Consider the following 27,796-nt stretch of genomic DNA (forward strand, 5'->3'; position numbering starts at 1 on the left):
CACATTAAGCGTGTCATCCCTGGGCTGGCCCTCAGCTCCTTCCCCAGCTCGGGAGTCTCAGCTTTAACCTTCATTCCTGTATCCCATTTCTCAGCCCCATGGAAAAAAAAATGCCATGGAGAGCTCTCCCCTCACCCCCATCATCCCTTTACACATTAATGTGAAATGAAACATTCTCATGGCTGGCTGTTGAAGAACAGACAGCAATTCCTGCACGGGGAATTTTAATGTCACATTTCTTTCCTAACCTGGATGCCGCTCAATGTGCTTGTCAGTGCAGCTTAGAATTTGTGGGTGTCCAAGGGTCCAGCCCTGCAGAGGTGACCAAAAATTCAAAAAAGTCCAAATCTGAGCCCAAAGGATGGAAAACAGAAGTTTGGTCTGGGTAAAACATATTTCAGAAAGACTTGCTTAGTCAGGATATCTCTGTCCTCTAGAACATCCCCAGACTTGTGCAGTAACACATTTTGAAATCCAGTTAACCATCATGCACTTGTAGCTTAATGGAAATAAAAGTACAGTCCATTTTAAGACTGAGGGAAACTGAGGCCCTTAGAAGAATATAATCAGATATATTTTCAAATTAAGCCTAAAATTTTATGAGGCCAAGCTCACAAATATTGATGATTCCTGAGCAGGACATTAAGAAATCTAATCTGCTTTGTGTGAGTTTTTAAAAACACCAAGATATTAATCTCTGACTTTACTTCTTTGAGCCTCAAATATTTTCTATTTTATCTCAAAATTTTGGAGCCAAGGGTTTGTGTGTGTGTGAGTGTAAATTGAAAGAAGACACAAAAGAAACCTCTACAAGCACAGGACACTTTTTTTCTGTAAAAAGGGGAATGAGAATTGCTCTTCCATTGCCGTTACTGGTTCTGCTGATTTCCCTGGTTTCAGTTTCCCTGAAATTAATTTTTTCAGTCTAAAAAATTAAAAGACAATTGCTAAAAACAATAGGCTTGTAAAAACAGGCATTTAACTCAGCTTACAATTTAAGGAGAAGGATTTTTATGCTTTTCTTTGACAAGGTCAGAAATTACAGAAGAGAAGAAAATCTTAATAACTTTTATTATCTAGATCTTTTTGAGACAGACTGGGACAGGAAATCACAGATTTGGACCAAAAAAATAAAGGACATCACAACTTAATAGCAGCGAGAAATACACAGCAACCTCACACTGGTGTGAAACTATTGGACAGGTAGAAGTCTTCCAGGAAAACAAGACTAAGAATCCTAATTTTGAAAAAAATAAGTTTAATAACTTTTTTTCCCATGTTCTGAGGTCTGAAAGGTGAGACCCACCATGGTAACATTGTGGTATTTTACCCTATACTTGGTCATCATTTTAGCATCATTCCCAATCACATTTGATATGTCTCACTCTTTACTGGTTTGGGGTTTTTGCTTTTGTTTCTAAAACTTTTGGAGAAATAAAGGATTAAGTATCCTTGAGCTCCCCTGGACATGTGAAATCCAGACAACTTGCTTTGAATTTTTATATTTTTCTTGTATTATTCAATCCATCATTTTTTTCTTTGCAATTAACATGGAAATATCAACTTTTCTCCACGTTTTTTATTTTGATTTTATTTGATGGGGTTTATTGAGGTGGGTTTTTTTAGGGGGAGTGTTGGATTTTTTTGGTTTTATTTTGGTTTGTTTGGTTTTATTGCTTTGTTTATTTATAATTAAGGGATTTATTTATAATTAAGGGATATAGTAAGGAAGATCTGCTGCTGTAAATCAAGATAGCGTTAGGAATTTAAACAGTGTTTTGAGACTGAGTTAGGATTTAGTGTTTAGGGACTGTGGATATAGAGTAAACCAAAACAAATAGGTTTCTGCACTTGTTAAGCACGCAGAAAGATAACAGAGTAGGCTGAGAAAGAATATATATGTATATATAAAAAAGAATGAATGAATGCATAAATATTATGTAAATGTATTTTTATGTAAGAAATGTGTTTATTTAAAATAAATGTAATAATACAAATGCACTATTAATCCCTTTACATTTATAAATATGTGGATTTAGTAATAATTAATGCATTTATTAATATTGGTCTTTAATGCATTTACAGCAAAAATGTTGCTTATTTACTGGTTTTTTAGGGAAAAATGGTATTAAGGATTGACTTTATAGCTGGGAGAAGCTAGGCAGAATAACACAGCACAAAGTTTGGAAATTCGAATCTGCACATCAGGTAGACTATGAATGACCTTGGAGTGCCTTTTGTCAAATTTTCCTTGGGTGTAATTTGTGATTAAACATGAAAAAGCCTGTGCTGTCTATTAGGAGTCTTTGCTTACAGAGAAAAAAACCCTTCCCTAAAGGACAATTTGGCTTCTCCTTGTTCCTAAGAGAAAAAACTGTTGGAGACTCACCCACAAACACAGAATTACTGGAGTAACCAGTGAGGCTGGAAAAGAATTCCAAGGTCATTGAGGCCAACCTGTGCCTGATCCCCACTGTGCCAACCAGACCATGGCACTGAGTGCCAGGTCCAGGCATTCCTTGGACACTTCCAGGGGTGGGGACTCCATCACCTTCCTTCCAATGTTTATCAACACTTCCTAGGAAGAAATTCCCCCTGGTGTCTGACCTGAACCTCCTCCAGTGCAGCTTGAGGCTTTTCTTCTTGTGCTGTCAGAATGGCACAGTCTCAGGATTATGGCCACTCAGATGAGGGGCTGGGACTGTCTTGACCTTTTTTCTGGCAAGTGAGAGGACCAAGTTGCTTGGAGCTTCCACAGAAAATGTCTGAGCATATTTCCCACCATTTGTTTGTTCCTACACTGTCTGTAACCTTAGGCACTCATAGACATCTTGAAGAGTCTCTCCAAAGAGGATTGAGCTCCCCTCTTAGCCGTGCTGGTGAAAATCCAGAAACTCCTTTGCAATTAACCTGGGTTTTGATCTTTGATTGACTTTGGCTCCTGAGGAAGCTGATCCTGCAGGATGCTGAGCCAGAAACTCCTTTGGAAATAACCTGGGTTTTGATCTTTGATTAACTTTGGCTCCTGAGGAAGCCGATCCTGCAGGATGCTGAGCTTTGCTGTTAAATCTGAAGTGGTTGGTTGTGATTTCACTACTGCAAACCCCTGGTTTAATGGGGTGAGGGACCTTTCCACGGCCAGAGCAGCAGCTGAGTGAAGTGACCCTCACGGAGGACTGGGCCTGTGGTTTGTTTATGGAAAAGTGATCCGGGGTTGGAAAGCCGGAGTGGTGATTACACAGAGCGCTCGCCGGCTCCCGCTCCGTCCTCGTGCCAACAACAACAGCGCAAGGCTCCGAGTCAAACCTGCTCACAGGCCACGGCTGAGCAGAGGCAGCAGTCAATGGATGGGACTCCTGCCAGCTCCCAGCCAGCCAGGGGTGTTTTGTTCCTCTTTCATTCACTCGGATCACGCTTGTCTCCCATGCTGGGTGAAATTTGGAGGTGCCGCAGGGATCCGCTGGGAGCGTTTCTGAGAGCTTTGGCACCAACCACTCGGTGTTATCTCCTTCCTCTGTCCATCCCAGGACACTTCCCAGCCCCTCTCAGCTTCTCATTTAGCCTTCCCATGGAATAATGTGCTGCAGGTTATTTAACTGCATCTTCACTTTTAAAACTGGAACATTTGCATTTCCTTACCCACATTGATCAGTGAACATGAGGTATGGGTAATGTGAGGGAAAAGTCAAGGATATGAATATATATATTTACATATATATATATATATATATATACACACACATGTATATACATTTTTATATATGTATATACATATAATGTGTATATATATATATTTTATATATATGTATTACATTTATATAAATATATATTTACATAAATATATATTTACATATACATTTACAGAAGAAATAGTTAGATTTAAGCACAGTTACCTTTAATAACCCTCTTTATATATTATATACATATATCTATGTATATATTTGCTTTAATACTAAATGAGATATATACATGTATAAGCTGCCTATGAGTGCTCTATAACAATCAATGTTTTAAAAGACATAAATACTTGTTGAGGGCCAAACAGCTGCTAGTTCTTCATCACTGAAAGGTGGAATAGAAATAGAAATAAACCTTTGAAAGTAGCCAGGTAATTTTTTTTTAAGCTCTCCTGCTCAGCATTAAAAACAGATAAAAATCATGGGAGTACCAAAGAAAAGGAGTTCAGAGGCCAGCACTCTAGAAAAGCAAAGATCCTCACCTGCAATAAATCAATACACTTTTAATTGAATCCTCTGTTTCTTTGTAAAATTTTGCCATTGCATTTAGGGAGGGAAAAGCTTAGCCAGTTGTTTATTCAGGGAACACAAGCAAAAATGTGTAAATTTTAATACTATAAATTCTTGTAGCTGCACTGAAGCAAAAGAAACAGCTGCTGTTGATCTAACACAGCTTAGCACCTTTCTAAAACATCTTCTAATGCCTCCAGCACTCTCTAGAGGTTTTGTCATTTTGTTTTAATTAGGTAGGGAGGGAAAAACCTCTAGAAAGATAAAGGCAAAAGCTGCAAGGAATGGAATGCAAAGATCTGTGGGCTAAGGGAAAACATCCAATTTTAAAGGAGGACATAAAAAGGCAAATAGTAAGATTCAAATTGTAAATTTATTAATGCTATTCAGAAGTTGCAAAATGTTTTAAGTGTAAAACTCCCAAAATTTTGGAACTGCTGCTAAAAGAGATAAATTTAAATTTAAATTTATGTGGAGAAATGGATCAGAAGTACTATATGTAACATTTTAAGAGAGTATTTGACTTTATGAAGTTGATAGTAGTAAAATTTCCTTTATATTTGTTCAAAGAGACAAAACACTTTTCACCATTTCTCATTCATATAATGAGAAGCAGAAAATCAGCATTTATTATGCTTTTAAGACTGTTGAGAACTGAACTGAGGCACAGTTTACCCCTCTGATGTCTATCACTAACATTTTTGTTGATCTTGGGGTTAAATATGATCAATACAATGAGTCTGGCTGCATAGGAATCATGTATTGTGAGATAATCTGAACCACAACTCCCAGGAATATTGTAGATAAATGGGAGAAAGAGATAAATGATTAATGTGAAACGAACCCAGAAGAGACAATTCTGCTTAAAATATATTTGATGTTTTAGCATAACTAATATATTACTATTTATCTAGCTTTAAAAAAAATATATATATATTTTTCTTTCCTCCAGTGAACAACCAAAAAGCTTGGAGGAAACTCTTTTTTTCCTTCCTGAAAAGAAATGTAGTGGTTTTCATTGAAATTCAGACAACTAGTGCAAGGTAAGAGTCCAATTTATGCTGCAGTGTCTTCTATATCATTCTAGTAATGAAGAGGAGATACAATGTGAGCAAGCAATTACATTGGGTTCACCAGTTTTATTGATTTGTTTTTCAGCTGGGTGTAAAGCAATTTTATTCTCAGTGGGTTTTAACTTTGGGGCTCAAAGAGAGTTTCTGGACTGCCTAAATTTTGATAAAGGGATCATTTTACCTCTCTGCTGTTCACAGAGCAGTGAAAGGATCAGTAAAACCTCCTCCATAGTCACAGAGCCAGAACACTTTTACTATAATATCTAGTGGAGGAAAAAGGCCTTTTTGCTGCATGTTTTTCCTCCACTAACCCAGAGCAAAAGCAGGGATATTTCCCAGCAGAGCAGGCAGCACCAGCGAGGGAACAGAGTGTTTATCCACTTCCCTGGGAGCTGAAGTGTGCTTTTCCCCTCTTGTTATGCTAACCTCTGATACCAAATGTTAGTCTTGCCTGCCCTGTGTATGACATTGGCAGGCACAGGGGAGTAACAAAAAAAAAAAAAAATTATTTTGGCTCTTCAGAGCAAAACAAGAAGAAAGGACCATTTGTGCATCCTTTCAGTTGCTAAACTGTGATCTCTCAAAGTTTTCTGCCTGTGCTATCTCAGTCATATCCATCCAGAATGAAGGAGCTCCAGTGCTTAATCCATGTTTGCAAAGCTGCAAAGTGGACTTTTTTCTTGAATTTTAGCTATGGAGTGCTCAATCATGTGGGTCTCCTTCAGGAGAAGTCATTACAAAATATTGAGGATCAGATTTCCTGCATCATTTCCACTGCACCAAGCCAGAACAGAGTCATGAAAGGGTGTTAACATTTTCATACTGGGTAGAAATCTGTTAAACAAAAATTTTTCAACAAATAAATAAATATAAGGTAAGTATTGTATAGCATGGTGTTGTCATTTAAGTTTTCTGGTCTTTTAGCTTAAAATAGTGACTGAACACTGTTTTAGTATCTGATTCAGATTAATCTAACTGATAACTTTTAAGGTTTAGTTAAGTGGACATTAAAAACTGAATCCTTTGGAGTACAAAAGCTGCAAAACCAAAACAATCTTTTAAGTAGAAATTTCAGTAGTAGAAACTTTTCCTCATGTGAAATATTACTGAAACATTTTTGTTTGCTTCTTTGTTTCACAGAAACAAAACTGTTTGTGGGGGGTTGGTTGGTTTATTTGTGTTTATGTTTTTTGAGGTTTTTGTTTGTTTTGTTTGTTTGTTTGGTTGTTGTTGGTTGGTTTCTGGGTTTTTTTTGTCAATATACAGTGGCAAAGCAAACATCTCATTTGAGATTTGGAAACATCCAGTACCAGCACCAATGATAATCTGGTAAAAGACTATGTTTTTGTGTCAGAGCTGGACTCTGGGTGCATTTTTGAGTAGGATGGCTCTTGAATTATAGCTTTTAACAACTGGCCTAAGTAGGCAGCAGGGTAAATAATTGCAAACGTGATTGTGCCTCAGGCCACTGTAGAAAAGGTAAAGTCATGCCTTATCGCCTTCCTCTGCATGTTGACACGATTTTCTAGCCTCAGATTGCAAGAAGCCTTATCTTTGTTTCTCTAAATTCCTCTGACTGCAGCTACTCTTGTTCTTTTCAGTCCTATTTACTTTTCCAACCAGCTCTTCCATCCTTTCTTTGTCTTTTTGTTGGCCTCCCACTTCCTACACTCTACTACTCGACGTTTTTCCCCACAAAGCCCAGAACTGTGGTTGTAAAAGGGTAGGTGATGTACTGAACCTTTAGTAGGGACCCCAGCCCTTGTGTTATACACACAAAGCCACGAGTGCAGAGCACAAGGAGGTGGAATTTTCTGTAAAAAGGGGTCAGTGGCAGTGGCCTGCACAGCTGCTGAAGGGGTAGATCAGCCCTAAAGAAAGAGTCACAGAGTGACAGAATCACTGAGATTGGGAAAGACCTCCAAGGTCATCCAGTCCAAGCTGGGACCAAAACCACGACATCTAAACAGGAGCACTGAGTGCCACATCCAGGCTTTTCTTGGACACCTCCAGGGATGGGAATTCCCTGAGCAGCCCATTCCAGTGTTCAGGAGCCTTTTCAGAGCATCCCACACAGCCATCCACGAAGCTGACCCAAGCATTGATGGCTATCCAAGCTCCACAGCAGTGTCTGCCCGGGGTGTTTTGACAGCACAAGCCATTTCTGTGTGGGTAGGGACACATCTACTGCATTTAACAAGCAGCCCAAGGATAATCACACAGAAATTTTGCATGTTCTTCATTTTATTGAGCTGATTCAGGATCCCATCCCTGGGAAAAACACGGTGGAGCATGGAAATTGCCTTAAAGAACTTGAGACTGCAGCAGAACTGACATGTGGCATTTCTCTCAGTGCAAAGTAAGGCATGCTGCATGGGCAGTTTTTCCCAAGTGAAACAATTCCCACTTGCTGTAGGTATCACATCACAGGACAAAGGCCTCTGTGTGGGGGGAAGATTTAAAACTGTGTTGCATGCTAGGGAATTTGTAGGTTCTAGCTGGGCAATTTTAGGATTTTTTGATATTTTCTCACTTTACTGGCTCAGTAAGACCCTCAGATCTGTCACCTTGTTAGATACAGTGCAACATCCATTATTTTGGTTTTTGGTTTTGGTTTGGGGTTTTTTTTTGAGGTATTTAAAAGAATAGAATTCATGCATAAAAGAAAAGGAAATTTTCAAAAATTAAGGGAAGATACAGAGGAGGTATCAAGGTACAATGAAGAAAATGAGCTAATCCCTGAGGATGTGGAGTTTGGGTATGAACAGATTTAAATGAGTGATTATCTGTTTAAGATTCTGGGCCTAGCTCAGTATAGTTGTATTTCCATAAAGAAATCAGGGATTGCTGGAGTCTTGCTTTATTTGAGGTTAATGAGAGCCAAAATATCTGTCTCTATCAGCTGAGGTCTGACTGTAACACTGACTCTGACTGGATGCAAGAATAATTTCTAATTTCAGAAGATGTTGCCATGCAAATGAGTTTTATTCACTCTCAGGATAAAAATTTCATCTTTTTCACTTCATAATATTTAGGTAGAGACTAGGATAATTAAGGGAAAGCCAAGGTGCTTCCTTAGAATATAAATAGTGCCACAAAAACTGTCCTTAATACCTTTAGATTCAACTGCTTACACACATTTCAAGCAATTCTACAGCATAATGATGTCTTGCTTTATATCAAAGGCAGAGCTTTCAGGGACAGAAGTCTGTGTTTGACAAACAGTGCTGGCTACTGAGACAAGCCATGCTGGGGAATTGCCTCCAGCAGGAACTTCTCAGCAAGGGGAAAAAGAGTCAAATTAACCACTAAAGGAAAGATAAAAATCAAACCCAGCATGTGTACTGGAGAGAACATACATGCCATAACTTCATAACAGTCCTAAAGCCCCATAAATTTTCCTATTGTTGCTTGTGTGACCAAGCTTGTATGACTCATGGATTGGGCTGTGCCAGTCAGGGATGATTGTGTGACCATCCCCATCTTCCTGCAATAAACACTCTCTGTGTCCTCTGCTCAACGCGTGATTTCTTCATTTTCCTCCCTTGCAGGGCAGAAACCTCAGTTGCTATTCTGGTCCTTGATAAAGGAATGGCTCAGCTGCAGAACTGGAATGAGACATGGGGCAGACAGCAAAGCATGTGAGTAGGAACCTTTTGCACAACCACAGGCGTGGGTTAAACATCGATGATATTTGGGAAGAGAGAGATTTGCCACGAGCATGTAGCAGAACAGAATTTGGCATGAGCTTCCTCGGAGGGAAAAGAGCTTTTATAAACTAAGAACTTAGCCTAATCTTAGCTCCAGGCATGGACAGCCTGAAGCACAATCAGCCTCAAGTGTCAGTAGTATGATTCAATCAAAAGAACGTGCTGGATTTTTCCATCCAGCCTCTTTTTTTACCCACTACTCCCATGATGAGAGATGGGGTCAAAAGCCATAAAGTCTTCAGACTAAAAAGACATCATAATTTTTAAAGCCTCCATGCCTCTGCTTTTTTTCCTTATCCCACTTGATTCCTAACAGGCTGATTTATTCTTCCAAATAAAACGGGAAGAATGGCATGTGGGTGAAAAACATTTGTCTGTTTACTTGGTTTTAAAAAAAGATATGCATGGCAATGAAAGAAAAAGGTAATCTCTTTCTTTGAATTGAGGTTAGGAAAAGGCTCTGAGCATGCAAAAGACTCCCTTGCTTGTTCACACAGCTCCTGAGGAGTGGTTTTGACTCTGTTGTGCATCCTTGATCCATGTCTTGTGCTGGATGCAAAGCATCAGCACATCCCTGGCCTGCAGGAGGGAAGGGGCATCCCACCAGGAATGGAGCTGGAATGGTCCAGACCTGCCAGGAAGCTGCTGGGGACACCAGCATTTGAAACAGTCCCAAATCAACCCAGGGACTTATTAATTAGCTGATGGACAATATTGGTGAGCTTAAACTTAATAGTATAGAAAGATGCATTAAATGTTTTACCTATAGGCCCTCAAAGAGTACTTAGTTACATTCATGTACTAGGCTTGGAAAGGCCTTATTTAAGATTATAAAAAGAGATTAAAAAGATAGGCCAGGGTGGACAGAGAGCACTTTGGCCCAGAGTTGTTTCAAGCCCCCTGCCTTTACATCTGCATTGGCTCAAATGGGACTTTCAGTTTTCGGCTGCCTGAAAGTTGATCCATACCACGTTTGCCCCCCTGCCCCTCCTCCAGCAGATGTGATTTCACACTAAGGTTTTAGGGAATTAAAATGTAGAAGCTCAGCCAAATGGGCATCAGCATCCATCAGATAAAATGTTTGAATAGAAGTTGCTTTAATTCAAATAAAATTGCCTTGTAAGGATGCAACACACAAATATTAACTACAGAGGATACAAGCCAGTGCTGAGAAATGTCCCACTGGCTCCAACAAGCTGACTTCTGCTGTTAAATACACCTTGTCAGCTCTGCTTTGAACCAAGACTTTCTCTATTCCAGCAGACAAAAAGAAGAACATTAACTAAATTAGTTTATGCAAAATATCATTGCCCACCGTTACACCAGCTTTTGTTGCTGCTTGCAAGTGAATGAGCTTCTCTTTTCTCAGAATGTTTCACTATTCAACCTTTCTTTGCTTTGCTTTGCTCTATTTTCAATTTCTTCTGGTAGTGACCATTGAGAAGAGCACCTGTATTTGACACTAAGGGTAGGAATAAACACACAGGTCAGGACACATTTCCTGGATGTGTGGTGTGGAATTGAGCCTTTGATTTCAGTGATGGCCAGCCTGCTTGGATCTAACAGATGCCAGACCAGCAATGCTCTGAGCCGCTTCCATTTGGAACTGTTTGACCTCTATTTATTTTTATCTTTATTTTGAAAAATATTAATTTGTTGTCCTTTCTTTCATCCTCTTTCAACTTGCTCCGGCTACTACAGTTCCACTGCACCTGAAAGATGCAGAAGCACCAGTGCAGGAGGGAAAACCAGTACTGTGGTTTAGCTCCCTGTGGGAAAATTTCCTCATGATAGATATTTAGTGTCCCAAACCAAGTCATATGAATGTGTAGTGGAAATTTTCTGAAGGCTTTCACTGAGAAGTTTTCTTCAAAAGCTCTGCCAGAGTCCAGAGTACAAGATGTTCCTGGACATATTTGCTTTCTGTGATGGTGTAGGTCATGTAGTCATGGGAGAGATGGGGGGAGAGAGAACACCTAGACCTTCCCTTGCCCTGGCCAGGGTCAATTACAGGCTTGTGAGTCCTGACGGATTTCTTAGTCTCTTGGGGTTTTTCAGCATATTTTAAACTACATGACACATTTAATCATTACTTCTGTCATTTTCCAGGTCTTCTCTGATTTGAACATGATCAGAACTGAGTCCCAGCATCCCAGCTGACATCTTACCAAGCACTTTATGTATCTCCTTATGTGTCCTAGTGTGGAATTCATCTTCCTCACAAAAGAATGGTGCTGTGACTCCAAATATCCTCTTCCTCCACCATTAAAAACTGCAGGCACCTTTTCCCAGTTCCAGCATAAGTAATGGAAGAAAACTTCTTCATATGGTTTTAATTTGATTTTCTTTTTCTTAGCATTTTTCTTACTGATAGTCATGCAAGTTCTCTTCAGCTAATTTGGAATTATAACAAATGAGTAGGGGTTCAAAGTTTGCTGATAATTACAAGCAATATATTTTTTGTTCCCAAAATGTTGCCTATCATCAACTAACCTTGTTTCTGAATTATTCCTGCAATAAAGACCATCTTTGAAATAATAAAAAAAAAAGGATACCATCAGAAAAAGACAAATATCACATAAATCCAAAATATGAGCTAAGCTGATAAGAGATGTAACACATTAGTACATTGGAGACATTTGTAATCATCCATAACTCTATTGCCAAAACACAGCTACATATTGGAGAGTGTAAATCCCCTTTTGTATATCACTTATTATATAGCTTTATTCTGATATAGGAGTACAGCTCAATACATTTCCTTTGAAATGAAAAATATTTGTTAAACAATTAAAATTTTGGTCTGAGTACTGCAATGCTGCGTGTGTGTAAAATCTTTCACACAAGAAAATTATTGTAGTTGTACTTACTAGGTGCATTTTAATGCATCTAGATGTTATTTTAATTAATACTATTATTATAATCTCATTTAATCTCACTTTGCTAATTCTCTGCCAAGGAAACTGGTTTGAAGGTGAAGTGCATAAAAGCTGGCTCTGTAAAGTGCCTTTCTTTTAGGAAAAGCTCTGAAGAATAATGGCTTTCAGGGTGTGACCAGAATTCCTGCATATTTCCGTGCATTATTCCCATCCTCCCTCCTGGCATGCCTACAGCTCTGGGTACACATTTTACACTGTGTCATCTTTGACCTACCATGGTAACTGTTACGAGTTGTCACAATTATTTCTAATAAAGAGGAAAAGCTGCAGAAGACAACTTTCCAAGAAATGTGTAACAAAACCAAGTCTGAAGTTCTTTGTGAATCATGCCTGGAAATTCTTTCTAATACTTCTCGTTTGCCTAGCCTGGGTGCAAGTGAGGTTTCAGAAATTCCTTCAGCTCTGAAATGGTACCATTGCTATTCTACAAACAATATTTAAATAATGTTTAAATAAATAATTTTTATCATTTCCACCAAATAAAAACATAGCTGGATTCCTTTTTACTTCCAACAAAACATTTGCAGCACATTTCAAGTAAAATTAAAAAAAATTATAGAGATGTCAGGCCCTTTATAAAATTCTGGAAATTTGAACAAAAGTGGTTTTGGCATTTGAAAGGTGAGGTGAACAGCCTCCTGTACTGAAGATATAAGTTGCTCAAAATGCTCAGAGGTAATCTTCTGCTGCCACTTCTTTTTTCTTGCCTTTACCTCAAACCCACCACCTTAAAAAGAGAGGACCACATTTCCATCCCAGGTGAGTGCATTTGTCAATGGCTATTAAAACCAACCACCATGGGAACTGCTCTGACTTGCAGAGGCACATGTGGTGTCCCTACAGTCCCTTTTTGGGATCTGTTTGGGATTTCAACCACAAAGTGGTGCTGTTGCAAAACCTAACCATTATAGAACATGCTCCCTGCTTTTAGAATGACCCAAGGCATTGCATTAAACCCAATAAAATGTTCATGCATTTGCATACTCACACGCATATCTTCCCTATAAATATTCAATTTTTTACCATCAAACGAAATCAAAGCGGTATCTATTAATATGTAGAGAAATATACATGTATACATAAAAGTATATAAAATATCACATGTTTTGAAGTCTGGTCAAGTGCCTAATTAATCAGATCAATGTCTTGTAATTATCCCAATTAAAATCCCCAGAATTCAAAGATGACTTTCTCCAGCATGCTCTGAGCAATGTTTCAGATTCTTCAAGACAGAGCAGGGACTTGTTCAAAGTAATACTTTACTTTTTTTTTCTTTTCTTTTTTTTTTTTTTTTTGCCATGTCAGAACCTCAGATTCAAGGCCGACAGATAAAATAAGGTGACCATTTGGGAGCTGGATTGCTTCTCATTAAAAATTCAGAAACTTACTTAAAGTGTGAAAGAAATCCACCTATGCTAAGGGTTAGCATGAGGGAAAAAAACCACCCCACCCCCAGCATAAGAGCTGAAGATGTAGAAATACCTAGAAAGAAGCAGCTTCAGAACAACAGAAACATCTGTAGGGGAAAGGTTGGAAAACGGCAAGGACCAAACACGTCTCCATTTTCCCTGGCTGTGAAAGCAGGCTGTCTACAATGCATTTTGCAGTGCACACATATTTGGCGAGATTAAGGTGTCACATCTCAAATTACAAGGCGTCTGATTGCCCACAGACCCAGACACAGGACAAAACCCCTCCACTCGTGCAGGCTCTGGGAGGTTTGCCTCCCATCAGAGGCAGGCAGCCCCTCTGCCCAGGACTTTTGCTTCTAGACTTCTTCTTTTGCTTCTTTTCTTTTTCTTTTTCTTTTTTTTTTCTTTTCTTTTTTTCTTTTTTTATTTTTTTCCCCCTGCTGCAAATGTGAAGTTCCCGGGCTAGGGCTGCCTTCAGAGGCTTAACCCTTTGCCTACCTCCAGAGGAACGTTCCTTCACCAGCCACAGGAAAGTTTTCTATTCCTAGCACTGTTTGTCTACTTCAGGAGATTAAAAGCTGAGTCACATTTTAGGCATTTCTCAGATCTGACTACAGTGCCTGGACTGGGTGGGGGACACACGGGATTTAATTTGAGTTCCCTCATCTTAGCTGAAAAAGCTCTAAGTCTGAAAGATCTAAAAGCTCAGGATTTAATTCGAGTTTCCTCATTTTAGCTGAAAAAGCTCTAAATCTAAAAGATGAAAATAGCACTCAGGAACAGGGTGAGACAAAAACCATGGAACTAGAGTTCTACAACTTTGAGGAGGTTTGTTGTTTTTACGTTTTTGATTTTTTTTTATTTTTGTTTTGGGGATTTTTTGGAGGATTTTTGTTTGGTTTTTTTGTTCCTTTTTCTTTGTTTTTGTTTTTTGATTGGCAGAGCAGCAAGTTTTAGTACAGAATTCTTAGAGGCAGTGGTGGAAGATGACTTTTGTTCTCCATCTGGGCAGCAAGCGACTCAGGCAGAACTTATGAGACAGATACAAATTGTGGAATCCCCTCAGCAGGACCATTTAAATTGCAGAATCCCCTAAATGGGACCATTTTATGCTTGAAAAAATTCAGAGAAAGGACAACTGCAACCAATGACACCATCTGAATTTCAATCTATGGTGGTAAATATTTCAATAAAACTGTGACAACTCTCCAGGTAGATTAAAATGTCTTAAAGAAGATGGTACAAAGCTTTGACAGCAAGAGGGGGCTAATTATCTTCACACAGCAAGGGGAAAGAAAAAAAATCCATGGTTAAACAGGAAAAGAGAAATTTTATTGAGCTAGTAAAAGTATTCTTTAAGGAAACAATCTGGTGACCCTTATGATTTAAAATGTCACCTCATATCTTATATGACCACGCTCAATTATGCTCAAATCAAACAGAAAAGAAAGATGACTTAAGCATGTAAATTTAGAGGGAGACTTAGAGGCATGCAGCTAAATTTATCAGCCATCTCAGCGAGCAATCTCTCTAAATAAAAAGTTTGGGAACCAGTCGCTGCTGGTTGCTGATGAACTTTCCATGTTTTTGGCACTTGCCACCCTTAATGGACGAATCTGCGAGTCAAAACAGGAGGAACTGTACACAGATCCATCCTAAGGTCTGTTCTTAACAGTGGGTGTTTCTCCCTGCACTTATTTTTGTGTCATGGCGGGTGACTTCCTAGACAGAAATGCTGACCGAAGAAATAAATTTGTCAAAGATTTGCAAATAATTGGGAAAAAAAGGGGGAAAAAAAATGCAAAGAGAAGTCAGAGCGAGAGAGCAGGGGCTTGTGGCACTGCAGCTCTGCGTATTTCACCTGTTTGACATGTCCCATAGTGACTTGTGAGCAGGGGTAGGAATAGCAGCACATGCTGGCAGTGTGAGCAAAGTGTGTGCATGTGTGTGCATGTGGGAGACAGAGGGGCGGGAAGGGGGGAGTGGATGGACCATTAGAGTGCAAACACAGAGACATTCCTGCAATAAAATACTCGTCTGCTGAGGATCGCAGTCTGGAAGGGATGGTGGTGATTTAACAAAAGAATTCTCTAAAACGTTCCCTGGTGCTAATACTGTTCTTAATAATACGAAGGGGTTTTGCCAGGAAGAGGAATAAAACCGTCAATTGGATTTTAAAAAAATAAAGAAAATAGGCACAGGATGGTTTTTTTTAAGAGCACGCAGGGGGAAAAAATGACCTTTATGACGGTTTTGTCATTTTCAAAAAAATGCCTGATTCTCTGAATTTCCCCAGCCAGGCAAGGTTGTTATAAATGGTAGGTAGGGAAAGCAGAGTGTGGCAATAAAGGGGTTAATCCACGGAGCACAGAGCCATCTGGCTGAGCTGGTTTGTTATAATCGAGCAGATTATGTTCACGGGACTCAGAGTTTAAGGCTCCTCTCCCATAGAGCAACTCTGCACAACCCAAGCAGACCAACTTTGGGACTTTGAATGAACGTATTTACATCCACCTTTCTCTTCATGTCGACTTTTCTGGAAACATTCACACGGATGCCATGGTTACTCCTACCACGGTAAGGGAAATTTGACGTTTTCTAATAGGGTCCTAAGAGGGCGGGGAGGGGAGGGGGGGAGAGGGGTCCTGTAAAGAACTATAATGGGGAGGAGGTGGGGGTCTTGTAAGCGGTAGATGTGTCCCAAATGTTGCCTTTCCCATCGTGCCTCCTCCTTCCCTCAGCCCTACTTGCCCCATAGTTTGCTCCAGTCCCCAGGTTCCCCTCTCCTCCTGCTCCTCACGCTGTTGTTCGGGTCCCTGGGAAGAAAGCGGCGGAGGAGAAATACGAGGTGCTACAGGAAATCTGAGTTAAGAGGCAAAAGCGAAGGAGACTTTTCGTTTTGTCTTGAGAGGGAAACCAGCAAGTTCAGATATAACAAAAGGGGTTGAAAAATCTTGACCGTGGATTGTAAGAACCAGCCTCAGCACATGCAGCATGCTCGCCCTCCGGCAAAGTTAGAGCCCATGACAAGCAAAGCCAAAATTCCCAATTTCTAGAGCTCGCCTGCCGCAGGTAACCGGCTCCACTGGAGCTTTCATATTTTGTGTGTGTGCCAGACACTGGAAACCCTGTTCATGACCTTTGAATCAATCCTCATTCTCCTCAAACCCAAACACTAAATTCTCTGGGAAGAGCTAGAGATCAAAAGATTCCCTGCACATCTGTGTCTAGGTGAAAAAGATCCACTCGCTCTGTGCTGGAATGGCAGGGAAACTAGTCTTACGTTGCAGCTCCCAGCGTTTGGTGAGTGCCTTCTAGGAATGCGGCACACAACTAATCAACAGAGATGCACATCTAGAGAGCAAAATAGAAAGCTGTTTCTCATCTAAACAGCTGAAATGCAGCTTAAAGCGTCAGTTACTGGCCAGTCCTTATGGAGACACCAAACTGCTCTTAGCCAAGAGGGGAAAAAGTCCTTGAATGGTTTAGATAGTTTTCTGATCAGTTCTTAATCCTTCATTAAAATAAACGGGAAAGCTCTGTGTGGGTCCTATCTCTCGAACTATAAATATGCAGTATTTGGAGAGATGGATATTTTGGATTGAATAGGGCTGCTATGTGCACATTCTCTGGTTCCTATATTGCAAAACCAGTTATTTAGAGATGACTCTGTGTGTGTGTGCGTGTGCGTGTGTGTGTGTGTGTGTGTGTGTGTGTGTGAGGGGGGTTGCTTCTCCCCCTCCCCCCTTTTTAAATAGACAGGGATGTGTGTTATATGGTCCTGAGGATTGTTGTGAGCTACAGCCTTTCAGAAAACACTCTTTGCTCTCAGGCTCGTGTGATTTGTTGCATGAGGAGTGCAAATGGTATGTAAAGTTTTGCCTTTGCATTGTGCCTTCAGGAAAATATCCAGACAAGTAGGAGAGGCATTCTCAGGCGCAGAAATACCTGATATATGCAAGCTTGCAAATGCAGAAGTGGCACAAGAAGCACCTATAAATGAGATGCAAGGAAAAGAGAAATCTAATAGTAATAAAAAAGAAAAAAAAAAAAAAAAGCCTTGCCAGACAATAGCAGCAGAGAATGGAAGAGTTCAGCATGGTCCCAGCTGCTGGTAGTAAAAAGACTGGTCTGAGATACACGTGTAAATACCAGGGGCTCTGTGTGTGAGCACGGTGGGGGGACAAAATCCAGGCATGATTGCAGGTGGTGGAGCCAAAACATGGGGAGAAGAGGAGGTACCAGAAGAGCCAGGAGGGGAGTGCTTTGTGTAGAAGGGTGCTACATGTTGAGGTATGCAAAACACGTAGGTTTAAGGGGTTTTGTTTGTATTGTTCTGCTGTGGGTTGGAGTATTTTTCTCTTCAGGGAACAAAAAATGAAATGGTGCATATAAAGGTAGATAAAAACTGGAGGGAAGGTGTCGTACAACAGAAATAAAGTGCTACATGTTCATTGTTGTGCACTGGGGTAATAATGGCAGGTGAGACATGCAAAGGTGGTCAGCTTGAAAGGGAAGCTGCTGCACATCGACTGGAAAAAGAGGATCCTTGTGGGTGGCAGAAAGTTTAGGAGCTCGCAAGAGGAAGTAACAAGAGAGAGAGAGATGGGCAAAGGTACAGGCTGGAGGCTGGGTGAGGATATGAAAGGGACATACAAGGATGGTAGGGTCTGCAAGGGGGAGGTTGGGTATGGAGTGGGAGTGGAGGGAGAAAGGTGAAAGCACAAAGGATGTTTGGAGGAGGAGTTAAAATGTGAACTATTAGCTATTTGGAGAAAGGTATGGAAAATAATCAGCTACATGACGCTTATGGGGGGTGTCAAAAGGAGACACCTTTGATTCTGTCAAGAAATAGATACAGGGATGTATTTACCAGGAAGGTCTCAGAGTATGAAAGGCAAGGCTTTCATGGTGATGAAAACATCTGCCGAGAACAGGAACACAGAGGGAAAAATGAGCTGGATGGAGATAGGGTGTGGCGAGGGGAAAAGGGTCCTGTAAACATGTGAAGGGGTAACTGATTAGAGATATTTCACAGGAGGCTGGAAGCCTGCTGGAGTGTGCTGCCTGCCTGCAAGGGAGAGACAGAACTGGGGAAAAAGCCACGGGGAAGTGGTGTGAGGAAATTCAAGAGAGTGGAAATCACAGGGGCAGGATGAACCGCGATGAAGACATAAAGTCATGGCAGGTGTTGAGACGCATGAGAACGAGGAAAAATTAAGGAATGTTGGAGGCATGAATGAGGATGAAATGGAGACCTATGTTTTCTGTGATGCCTAGGAAAGAGGTGGTTTAGAGGAGATACAGGGTGAGAGAGCAGAAAAAGGGAAATTTGGGGGTGTGTTCTTAGTAGGCAAAGAGAGGGAGTGGTGCAAAGGTGCAGTGGTTTGCTCAGCAGAACGGGGGATGCCTCTTTGCTGGGGAGTAGGGGCAGCACAGGGACAGAACAGGCAATAAGTTACAGGGGAAGCAGCTGGGGCAAGGAGCAGCAAGTAAGGAATAATGGGAAGACTGTGGGAGGAGGAGAGCGTACACAAACAAAAAGGAGCGATTTTCTGTTGCATCAGACGTAACCAATGCGTTTATATCTCTGTGGTAGGTACTGGCTGGGTGAAACAGCAAGAGGGAATGGAACAAATGTGCTGGTGGAGAAATGACTAAAGATATAAAGGGGTGGGAGGAGAAGGCATGGGAGGAAAAACTACCTGGAGGACCATATAAGCCACATGGCTGTCCTAAGGTCAAAAGCAAAGTGTGAAGTGTGTGAGGAGGCGAGTGGAGTTGGGAGCTGTAGGGCATGAGGTGGAAGTGGATGGGAATGACAGTTCCTGTTACAAGGGGTGAGGAGCTCAGCGTGGGCTGGCACACAGTGGAGTGGGAGCAAGGAAGGGACCTGTCAGGCTGTGCCTGCCTGCAAGGCTGTGCAAGGGAAGGTGAAGGGAGGGAAAAGTTGTGTCTGATAGGAGAGATTTGTGCACACAGAATGCTCGAAGGAAATGAGGGAAGTACAGGTGAGGATTGCAGACCTGGGTGTGGGGCCTGGGAGAAGGAAAGTGGGGAAGGAAGAGTGATGAGGAGTGAGAAAAAGTTTATGATGGCTTAAGCCATCTGTAGTTATCTGCCTCTTACTGTGAGGGAGGCAAAGTGTGCGAGGGGCCCTGGGTGCATGCAGTGCACCAGGAGAGCAGATTGGGAGTTCAGTGCAGGGGCACAGGTAAATCCATACAGACCTTGGTGATAGGCACATGGATACATGGAATGCTGGTTTTGTGTGAGGGCCAGGGGGCAATATGTTCAGTGGGTGCTGTGCTTATGGGACTGGCAGAGTTGCAGGTGATGAGGACAATCCAGGAAGAAGCTGAAACCCCCGAGGGGTGTGTAAGAGCCCTGGGTTGCTGTAAGGGACAAAAGCCTGTGTGAAAGTCCCCAGGAGTCACCCAGGAGGCCGTGCTGATGTGCAGGGTGGCTACCAGAGGCTGAGCATTACGTGTCCACTGCGTTCGTGGCACAGCTCTCCATGTCGAAATCACTTACGTAAGGCCAGCACCAGGGATGAGTTTCGTGAGTGCGAGGAAAGCAATGTTTGCATTGAGAAGGAGGGTAGGAAAGGATGACTAACCGGGAAAATGGTTTGGTGCGTGGGTAGTGATGGGACCCGACGTGCTCTAGATGTACCTGCCTTCTGCATGACTTGCACAGCAGGCAGGCTCTCCTCTAGAGGTTTTTTGTAGGCTTTTTATGAAGAACTGCTGAATAATCATTAGAAAATCCCTGTAGATTTAACTACAATATTTAAATCAGCTTCATTCAGAAGAATACCAACACACCTTATTTTCACACATTAAAACCTCTGAATACTGCTGCTGGCACAAAAGAGCAGAGAGGTTTCTCTGGGACAAGTTAACAGGGCTCTTGGATGAACAACCATTGGGCTGAAGCATACAGAAGGACTCCAGATGTCAGTCAAAGGAAAGAGGAAACCACTGGCTTTCTCCATGGCTTGAAGTGCTGGAGTACTGTGCAGTTAGTTGAGGGTTGAAAACATAAGATACATCTTGGGTGTCAGAGAGAAGCACTAGGAACTTATTTCCCCTCAAAACAACTGCATTTATTGCCAACAGCTGTTCTTCAAATCTGGTCTAAAAACATCTTCAAATTACGTGGCTCACCTAGGGCTTTGGTTCTTCTACATTGAATAAGAAAGTGCTTTTTTTCACCCATAGCTGGTGAGAAGATTGTAAAAAATCCTGTGGGACTTGCACTGGAAGAAGTCAGTCTGATCACACAGAACCTCTAAACTTAAAGGTTGAAGCCTCTGAGCCCAGACCTTAAATAACATCAGTCCCATGGACCACGGTTCATAGATCCCTTTTCCGTTCATTGCAAGGACAAATTCCCGCTAAAATAAAAGCAAGCAATCTGTGAAATGATAAGCAATTAGTGTTCATGCAGCCATAGGTTCTGTTGGGAACCCATTGTCCTGTTTTTTACACTGGTTTCCCACTGCAGAGTCCAGTTCAGGCTCTCCAGCTGGATAATTTTTCCTGGCAGTTCTTGCAGCTGGTTGCAGTCTGTGGGAAGCACCTTTCTTCTCTGGTGGGAGTGAACTTCCCACCATGGCAGTCTGTGGGTGGAGGGGATGGTGAAGCAGTTGTCCATGAGGGGGAGATGCAGTCTCAGACACTGGGATTCAACTGGGCTGAAACCACACACCACAGCCTGCTCAGCCCACTGCCACCAGTGCTCCCCTGGCCTCTGACCACTCTGCTCCCTCCACCAGGAAAATAAAAGTCAAAGAGTGGCATCAACCTGTCAGCTGGCTGAGGAAAGAGAAAGGGGTCAGTGGATTGTTGCAGGAAGGGAACAAAGCAAGAGCAAACAAGCTGTGGTCAGTGTGGAGAACGTGGGGCATTTGTGCCTGCCTGGACCCTTTGCAGCCATGACACAGCCAGAGAAATCTCCTTGCAAGGGGCTGGAACATCTGGGTGTCCATGCAGATGTTTGCCTGGCCATGTGTGTGATTCCTGGTGGTGTCCAGGAGCAGCCAGTGGGAAGGGATGACGGAGGGGCATGGCAGCTGTTGCTGTGTGGGAGACTCTTGGTGCATCTGTCAGTGGGGGATGCGGGGATCCCAGGGGACAGATGGGGTGTGCGTGCGGAGAGAGAAGCACCAAGGGTGGATATGGAGCAGGTTCAAGGTTGTGAAATGATTGCTAGAGGGAACATCCACATCTATACTCCTGATTGTATCATGAGCCTTAAGTCCATAGGGGAAGGGGAGTCCTCTGCAGGAAGCCTTAAGGCAGATTATACTTCCCAAGTATAAACTAAAGAAACTAAAGAAAACTAAAGAAAACCTCACTCAAGCATCCAGGTCACTTCAGAGCCTCCTTCTCTCCTTCACACGGTACAAGCAAGCCAGGAAAGGTGGCCCTTTCCTTCAGGGCAGTGAGTACTTGAAAGATCACAGCAGGACCATGTTCTCCTCCTTCTCTGATCTTTCCCTGCCTCCATCTCCTCTCCACCTCTCCACACACATGAGAAAGGGTCGTTCCCAGCTCAGCCTCTGGGTTTGTGTGCGGAATTCCCACCTGAGGGAGCACGCATGGGGGAAGGCTGTGTGTCTGTGCATGTCGAAACAGAGTTTGCTGGTTGCCATCTCAGGCTCACAGAAGGAGCCTGGTGTTTGCATTTTGATGGGAAGGATGGCAGGGTATTCCACATTTCCATCAGGCAGAGTCAGGCAGACTCATCGGGAGTCACTGCTTGAAACGCGCAGATCCTGAGGAGCAAAGTCCACTTGGGTTGTCTGCTAAAAAACTTGCACCAGAAGTGATGAAAACACCCTGGAAGGATTGCAACCCACAGGGTGAGATTTGCAGCACTCCTCCAATGTTTCCTGTGCTTCCAATTGCGTGTTGCCCATAATGGAACCACAGCAATAAACATGCTTCTTCTCGGTTGCTCTTTCACATCTTCCAGCAACAAATTCCTGTGTTTTGAGTCTGACCCTGCTATAGATTTTACATGTTTTATCTTACTTAGCTGAGTTAGCATGAGAGAATCTAGTTAATTCAAAAATGTATATTTCTAGGCAATACCTTACAAAAAATTCAACATTTGCCAAAAGTCTGAATCGATACAGTCAGAGGTAACTCACAGGGAACTGTAGAGCTGCAGAAGGAAGAAGTACTTTGTACTCTACATGAATTCAGGTTGTGAATGTGAAATTTAAGCCCAACCACTTCTTTTGAAAAGCTCTGTGGTTAAAGTTTGAATACAGCTCCTCTCCTGTGACTTCTGCCTCACCCAGGACACACTTGCAAGAACAAAATCAGCTTCTGTCCTCTCCAGAGATGGGATTTGTGTAGTATTTGGTTTCTGCTTCAAGCAAGATGAGATATTTTGACTTTTAGGTGTCAAATATAGACCTCATAAATCTGATGGAGACCAAACCAGAGTCGTTAAGACAGACATTATTTCATGTGCTGAGGGGTCTTTCCTGGATTTGTACATTCAAAAGTTAGAAAATGTGTTTTCAGCTCCTGTGAGAGGTAAAACTATTTCTTCCACTCATTTCTCAAACAATTTGCACAGTCAGATTTTACATGGCTGGCTTTCCAAATGGATGATGCAGATAACACCATAACATTAAAAAAAATCTTCCTGAAAGGATGGATTTTCTTTGCTGTTTATTCATGTTTGCCTGTTATCCCACTTAGATCCCCTAACATCTTGACCAGCTTTCTTTCTCTGTTAGTTTGCTAAAGATATCCCTCATATATTCGACTTCAGCTGTCCTTTGTTTAAGCCTATTCTTTACTTACAGAATTAATATGATTTTTTTTTCCTTTAAGCATATTCATCAATTTCTTAATTATGTTTTCTCAGTTTTCTGACTTCCCTCAATTTCATCCAAAACTTTGTGGCACTAGAGAATTCAGGAATAAAATTGATGTTCCAAAACCAGGACATCTCTTTACTCTACTTGCCTGCCTTCTGCAATTACACTGATTTTTTGCACTCACTATTTTTCTTTTTTTGTGTCTCTCTTCTACTCTAGAAAAATTTCAATCTAATAAATCCAGCATTAAGTCCTTGTTTAAATCATGGCTAGCTAATTTTCATTATTATACCTTTCCAACTTCCTCCCTAACATTTAATACAGTTGCTCTGAATTGATTTTTCCTAGACATATTAGGCTTTTCTCCTCTGAATCTCTTAATTTCTACCCATTTTTCTAACAAATCTCTGTCTTTTTACATAGCATTTTTTCCTATCCTTTCCATTCTTTATATCCACCTACACCCCATTCCTTCTCCCATTTCATTTTTCTTCAGCTTTACTCTTTAACACTTTCAGACTGAGATGGTTCTTGAGGTCTCTTCCAACCCAAACCATTCTATGTTTCTATGAGTTTTTACAGAGTAAAACTCTTTATGAGAGAGATGGAACCCATCTCATCATATAGGAACACCTTTAGGAAATACTGCCTCAATATAGATATGCTCTAGATGTACTTAGAACAAAGCATTATTTTATTTATACAAAATGTATTCATGAATTAATCTGGGCAGAGACTTTTTTTTCTGCTTAGAGAAAATGTCTGTGTTCAAATTGCTTTTCTGTGTTCCCTTGCTGTTCAAACTGCCTTTTTAAGTCTGAAACACTGAAATATGTTTAGTTTTTCTGCTGAAAGACAAACCATCACAAGCTTTGAGGAAAAAAACCAGTCTAAATACTACTGCAAGATGAGATTGGGGAGGAGTTGTTGTTGTTTATGTTGTTTTACCAAAACAAAACAAAAATAAACAAAAGCTTCACAGAGTTAAATCTTGCCCTGGGAAGCTAAAGCTGCTTTTCACATCTGCTAGGATAGGGAGTGGTCTCCCTTGGAAAAGTTTGCGTTTTGGGGAAACAGAAATGTTTTTAAAATCCAGTGATTTTTTTTTCCCTGTCTTTCCTCTAGTAGGAAATCTTCCTGTTAATTTTTTTTCTTTTGTCAGAGTTGTTCTCATTTGCCTCATTCCTCTGAAATAAAAGCTGGTGAATTTCCAGCATTATCTGTTTCTTGAACCATTATTAAGCAAATCCTGCTGGTTTAGTTGTCCTTTGGTGAGTTCATTTGTTTACCTCAATCTTTCTTTGCACCTCTGCTTCAGCCTGTGCCTTTCCTGACTCTGGTTTGACACCAGCACTTACATTGATCTCAATGCATTTCTGATTTACACAGGATCAAGACAAACATAGAAACCCACCTGACTGCAGGTCAAATTCTGCTGTCATTTGCACCCAGGCAACCCTACTAAAATTTGTGAGGCTCTAACTTTGAATTTGTGTCTTGGGGTTTGTTTTTGGGGATTATTTTAAACTATGAATGCAGATCCAAAGCATTTCAGTATGTTGAGCCATAAAAATCAGAGAAGGGGAGAGAATATGTCTATATTAGATAAGTGGTATTTTGATTGGAAAAATTGCAAAAAGTACTTATTTTTTCTTTTTTTGGTTGGAATTTGTCAGTTCCTCAGAAACCATCATTCCCTGCTTGTTCTAATAAATCACAGCTAAGTCTCAGTGGACACCAAAGCTTCAAAACCTTTCAGGCTTCTCCCTTGCTCAAAACCCTGTGTCCCTGCTCACCTATCCACCAGCCATCCACTGACCAGGGAATTGGTGCTTGGAGCTACAAGGACAAAGCCAGTGAAGCACATTAACCTGGAGAAAACAAGGGCATGATGATTCTGCCACACAGGGGACTCTTGGGTTTAGGAAGCAACTCTCTCAGCAAATTCTCTCAGGACTGGAGAATTAAACCCAACAAAATCTACAGTCTAATATCTCCTAATACGGTCTGTGTCTCTAAGATCCCAGCCAGCCAGATAGAATATTCTTCAAAGCTCTGTCATGTCTAATTTTAAATTCATCAAGTGACTGGGCTTCCACCACTCCACTTAAAATTTTCATACCATCCCCCATCCAGCTTGAGTGCCATTCATTACTACAGGATTGAGTGCTTTCCCATGGGCAAGTTGTTAGCAACAACACAGTCCTGGGTGGCAGTAGGACAGCTGGCAAGAGACCATTTTAGATGAGTGGTTTGGCTTCAATTTTATTTTTTCTTAAGTTAAATTCTAGCGGTTACCTTTTTGTCATGGCATTCTTTGAGGAAGAAATGAAAATAGAATGTTCCATTGTTGAAAGTAACAGAAATATTTTTTCATAAATAACCTGTTCTTGGAGAACAGCTCTTTTTCAAAAGAATGGTTGCACTGGTGAGGCCACACCTCGAGTCCTGGACACAGTTTTGGGAACCTCAGCACAAGAAAGACACCGAGGGGCTGGAGCGTGTCCAGGGAAGGGAACAGAGCTGGGGAAGGGGCTGGAGCAGCAGGAGGGGCTGAGGGAGCTGGGAAAGGGGCTCAGCCTGGAGAAAAGGAGGCTCAGGGGGAACCTTCTGGCTCTGCACAACTCCCTGACAGGAGGGGACAGCTGGGGGGGTCAGGCTCTGCTCCCAGGGAACAGGGACAGGATGAGAGGAAACAGCCTCAAGCTGGGCCAGGAGAGGTTCAGGTTGGACATCAGGAGGAATTTTGTCATGGAAAGGGTGCTCAGGCATTGGAAGGGGCTGCCAGCACCTCCATCCATGGAGGTCTCCAAGGCACTGCTGGACCTGTGACTGGAGGCTCTGGGCTGGGTGACAGCGTGGGGATCGGTCACAGGTTGGACTCAATTATCTGGGAAGTTTTTTGCAACCTCAATAATTCTGTGGTTCTGTGAAAAGCTCAGTACCATCCCCTCAAGATGATGGGTGTGTCTGTAGCCTGGCAGCAACCTGGACAGTGTCCCAGGAGGTAACCCCATACAAATGACCAGGCCTGCACCTTCCCTCATGGAGAGTCTCCAGATCCTCCAACCTATGAGCAAAACTGCACCAGGATAACCAACCTTATTTCTGCTTGGATGGCAGTACCAAGCTCTCCGGGGACAGATTGCCCAAAGGCACCCTGCAGGCTGGTGTTATGACATCCTGCTGTAAAGCAGCTCTGGTGGAGCAGCAGAGACAGCAGTTTATGGCCAGCACCCTGCAGGGTGGGCACAGAGGACAGTCCCTTGCTCCGGATGCAAGCACCCTGAGGCTCCTCTCAGGTATTCAGACTGCTTGGTGAGGCACATGAACTAACTACAGCCTTTTTCCAGCTCCCGCAGGACAACGTGGTCCTGTAGGATGACTGGAATCAGAAATCTTCTTGGTCCTCTACAGGAATCACAGAATGGCTTAGGTTGGAAGGGACATTAAAAATCATCTCATTCCATCCCCCTGCCATGGGCAGGGGCACCTTCCACTATCCCAGGTTGCTCAGAGCCCCATCCAGCCTGGCCGTGGACACTGCCAGGGATGGGGCAGCCACAGCTTCTCTGGGAAACCTGTGCCAGGGCCTCACCACTCCCACAGGGGAGGATTTCTTCCTAATATCTAACCTAAATTTTCCTTTTCAGTTTGAAGCCATTCTCCCTTGTCCTGTCTCTATAGTTCCTGATGAAAAGTCCCTCCCTAGCTTCCCTGTATTCCCTTCAGATACCTAAAGGTGCTCTGGGGTCTCCACACCCTTCTCCTCTCAGGCTGAACAGCCCCAGCTTTCCCAGCCTGTCTCCACAGGGGAGGTGCTCCAGTCCTCTGGTCAACTTCGTGGCCTCCTCTGGACTTGCTCCAACAGTTCCATGTCCTTCTTCTGTTGGGGCACCAGAACTGGATGCAATATTCCAGGTGGGGTCTTACCAGAGGCGAGTACACATGGGCACCACAACCTTCCTTCAGCCAGGTCCATTTATTCAATTATTGTCATTTTTATTCATAAACACCCTAAATATTAATCACTATTTAGGGAGATATGTCTATTCTAATTGCTTCCTGAATTTTCTCCTGATTAACTAAATTTTTTTACCAATACATGGAAACTTATAGACTGCAAAGAAGCATCCAAAATTATTTCCTGGTTACCTGGCGGATTTCCATTGATGGATTTCACTTTGGGTTTTTTCCATTTTTCCCATCCATCAGATTGTATTTTCCTCTTGCTGAATGTTCTTGAACAGCCAGTTGCTAGCTCTGGAGATAACTAACTTAACAGAGGCCTAATTCTGACCCCACTTACATGGAAGAAGCTTAATGGCCCCCCAGGGAATAAGTTCATCTTGAGGCAGTGAAAATTTAGACCAGAGTCAAGACCTGAGAACTCAACAGAGAAACCATTGCCAATAGGCAGGGAAATGAGAGTGGTTGTTTCTGCACACACACACACACAAAATTTCTTAATGTAGAAACGGTTTTCCAAATCTGTACTAGCAAAGCTTTCTCCAAAATTCTGTTCGGACCTGTCAAATATTATCTAATCACAGTCTGATACTGCTCTTGCT

General features: G+C 41.9%; 1 protein-coding gene and 2 long non-coding RNA genes across 5 annotated transcripts in view; 1 reads left to right on the forward strand and 2 right to left on the reverse strand.

Moving 5' to 3' along the window:
- The window catches only part of LOC148223543 (uncharacterized), a 98,428-nt gene that overhangs the window by 22,371 nt on the left and 48,261 nt on the right, over positions 1–27,796 (reverse strand). The window lies entirely within an intron of this gene.
- LOC148223545 (uncharacterized) lies at positions 1,054–26,741 on the reverse strand. The gene is made up of 2 exons (XR_015803685.1): positions 21,744–26,741; positions 1,054–21,201 (listed from the first exon to the last, which is right to left on the reverse strand). It is a non-coding gene; the product is annotated as an uncharacterized LOC148223545 (long non-coding RNA).
- The window catches only part of NTF3 (neurotrophin 3), a 49,487-nt gene continuing 37,124 nt past the window's right edge, over positions 15,434–27,796 (forward strand). The window contains exon 1 of the mRNA XM_088164821.1: positions 15,434–15,958. Coding sequence (XP_088020947.1) covers positions 15,941–15,958 — 18 coding nt within the window. The 5' untranslated portion in view covers positions 15,434–15,940. The remainder of the gene's footprint in view (positions 15,959–27,796) is intronic.

Source organism: Sturnus vulgaris, chromosome 5, assembly GCF_052056855.1.
Source record: "Sturnus vulgaris isolate bStuVul1 chromosome 5, bStuVul1.hap1, whole genome shotgun sequence".
NCBI classification, from domain to species: Eukaryota; Metazoa; Chordata; class Aves; order Passeriformes; family Sturnidae; genus Sturnus; species Sturnus vulgaris.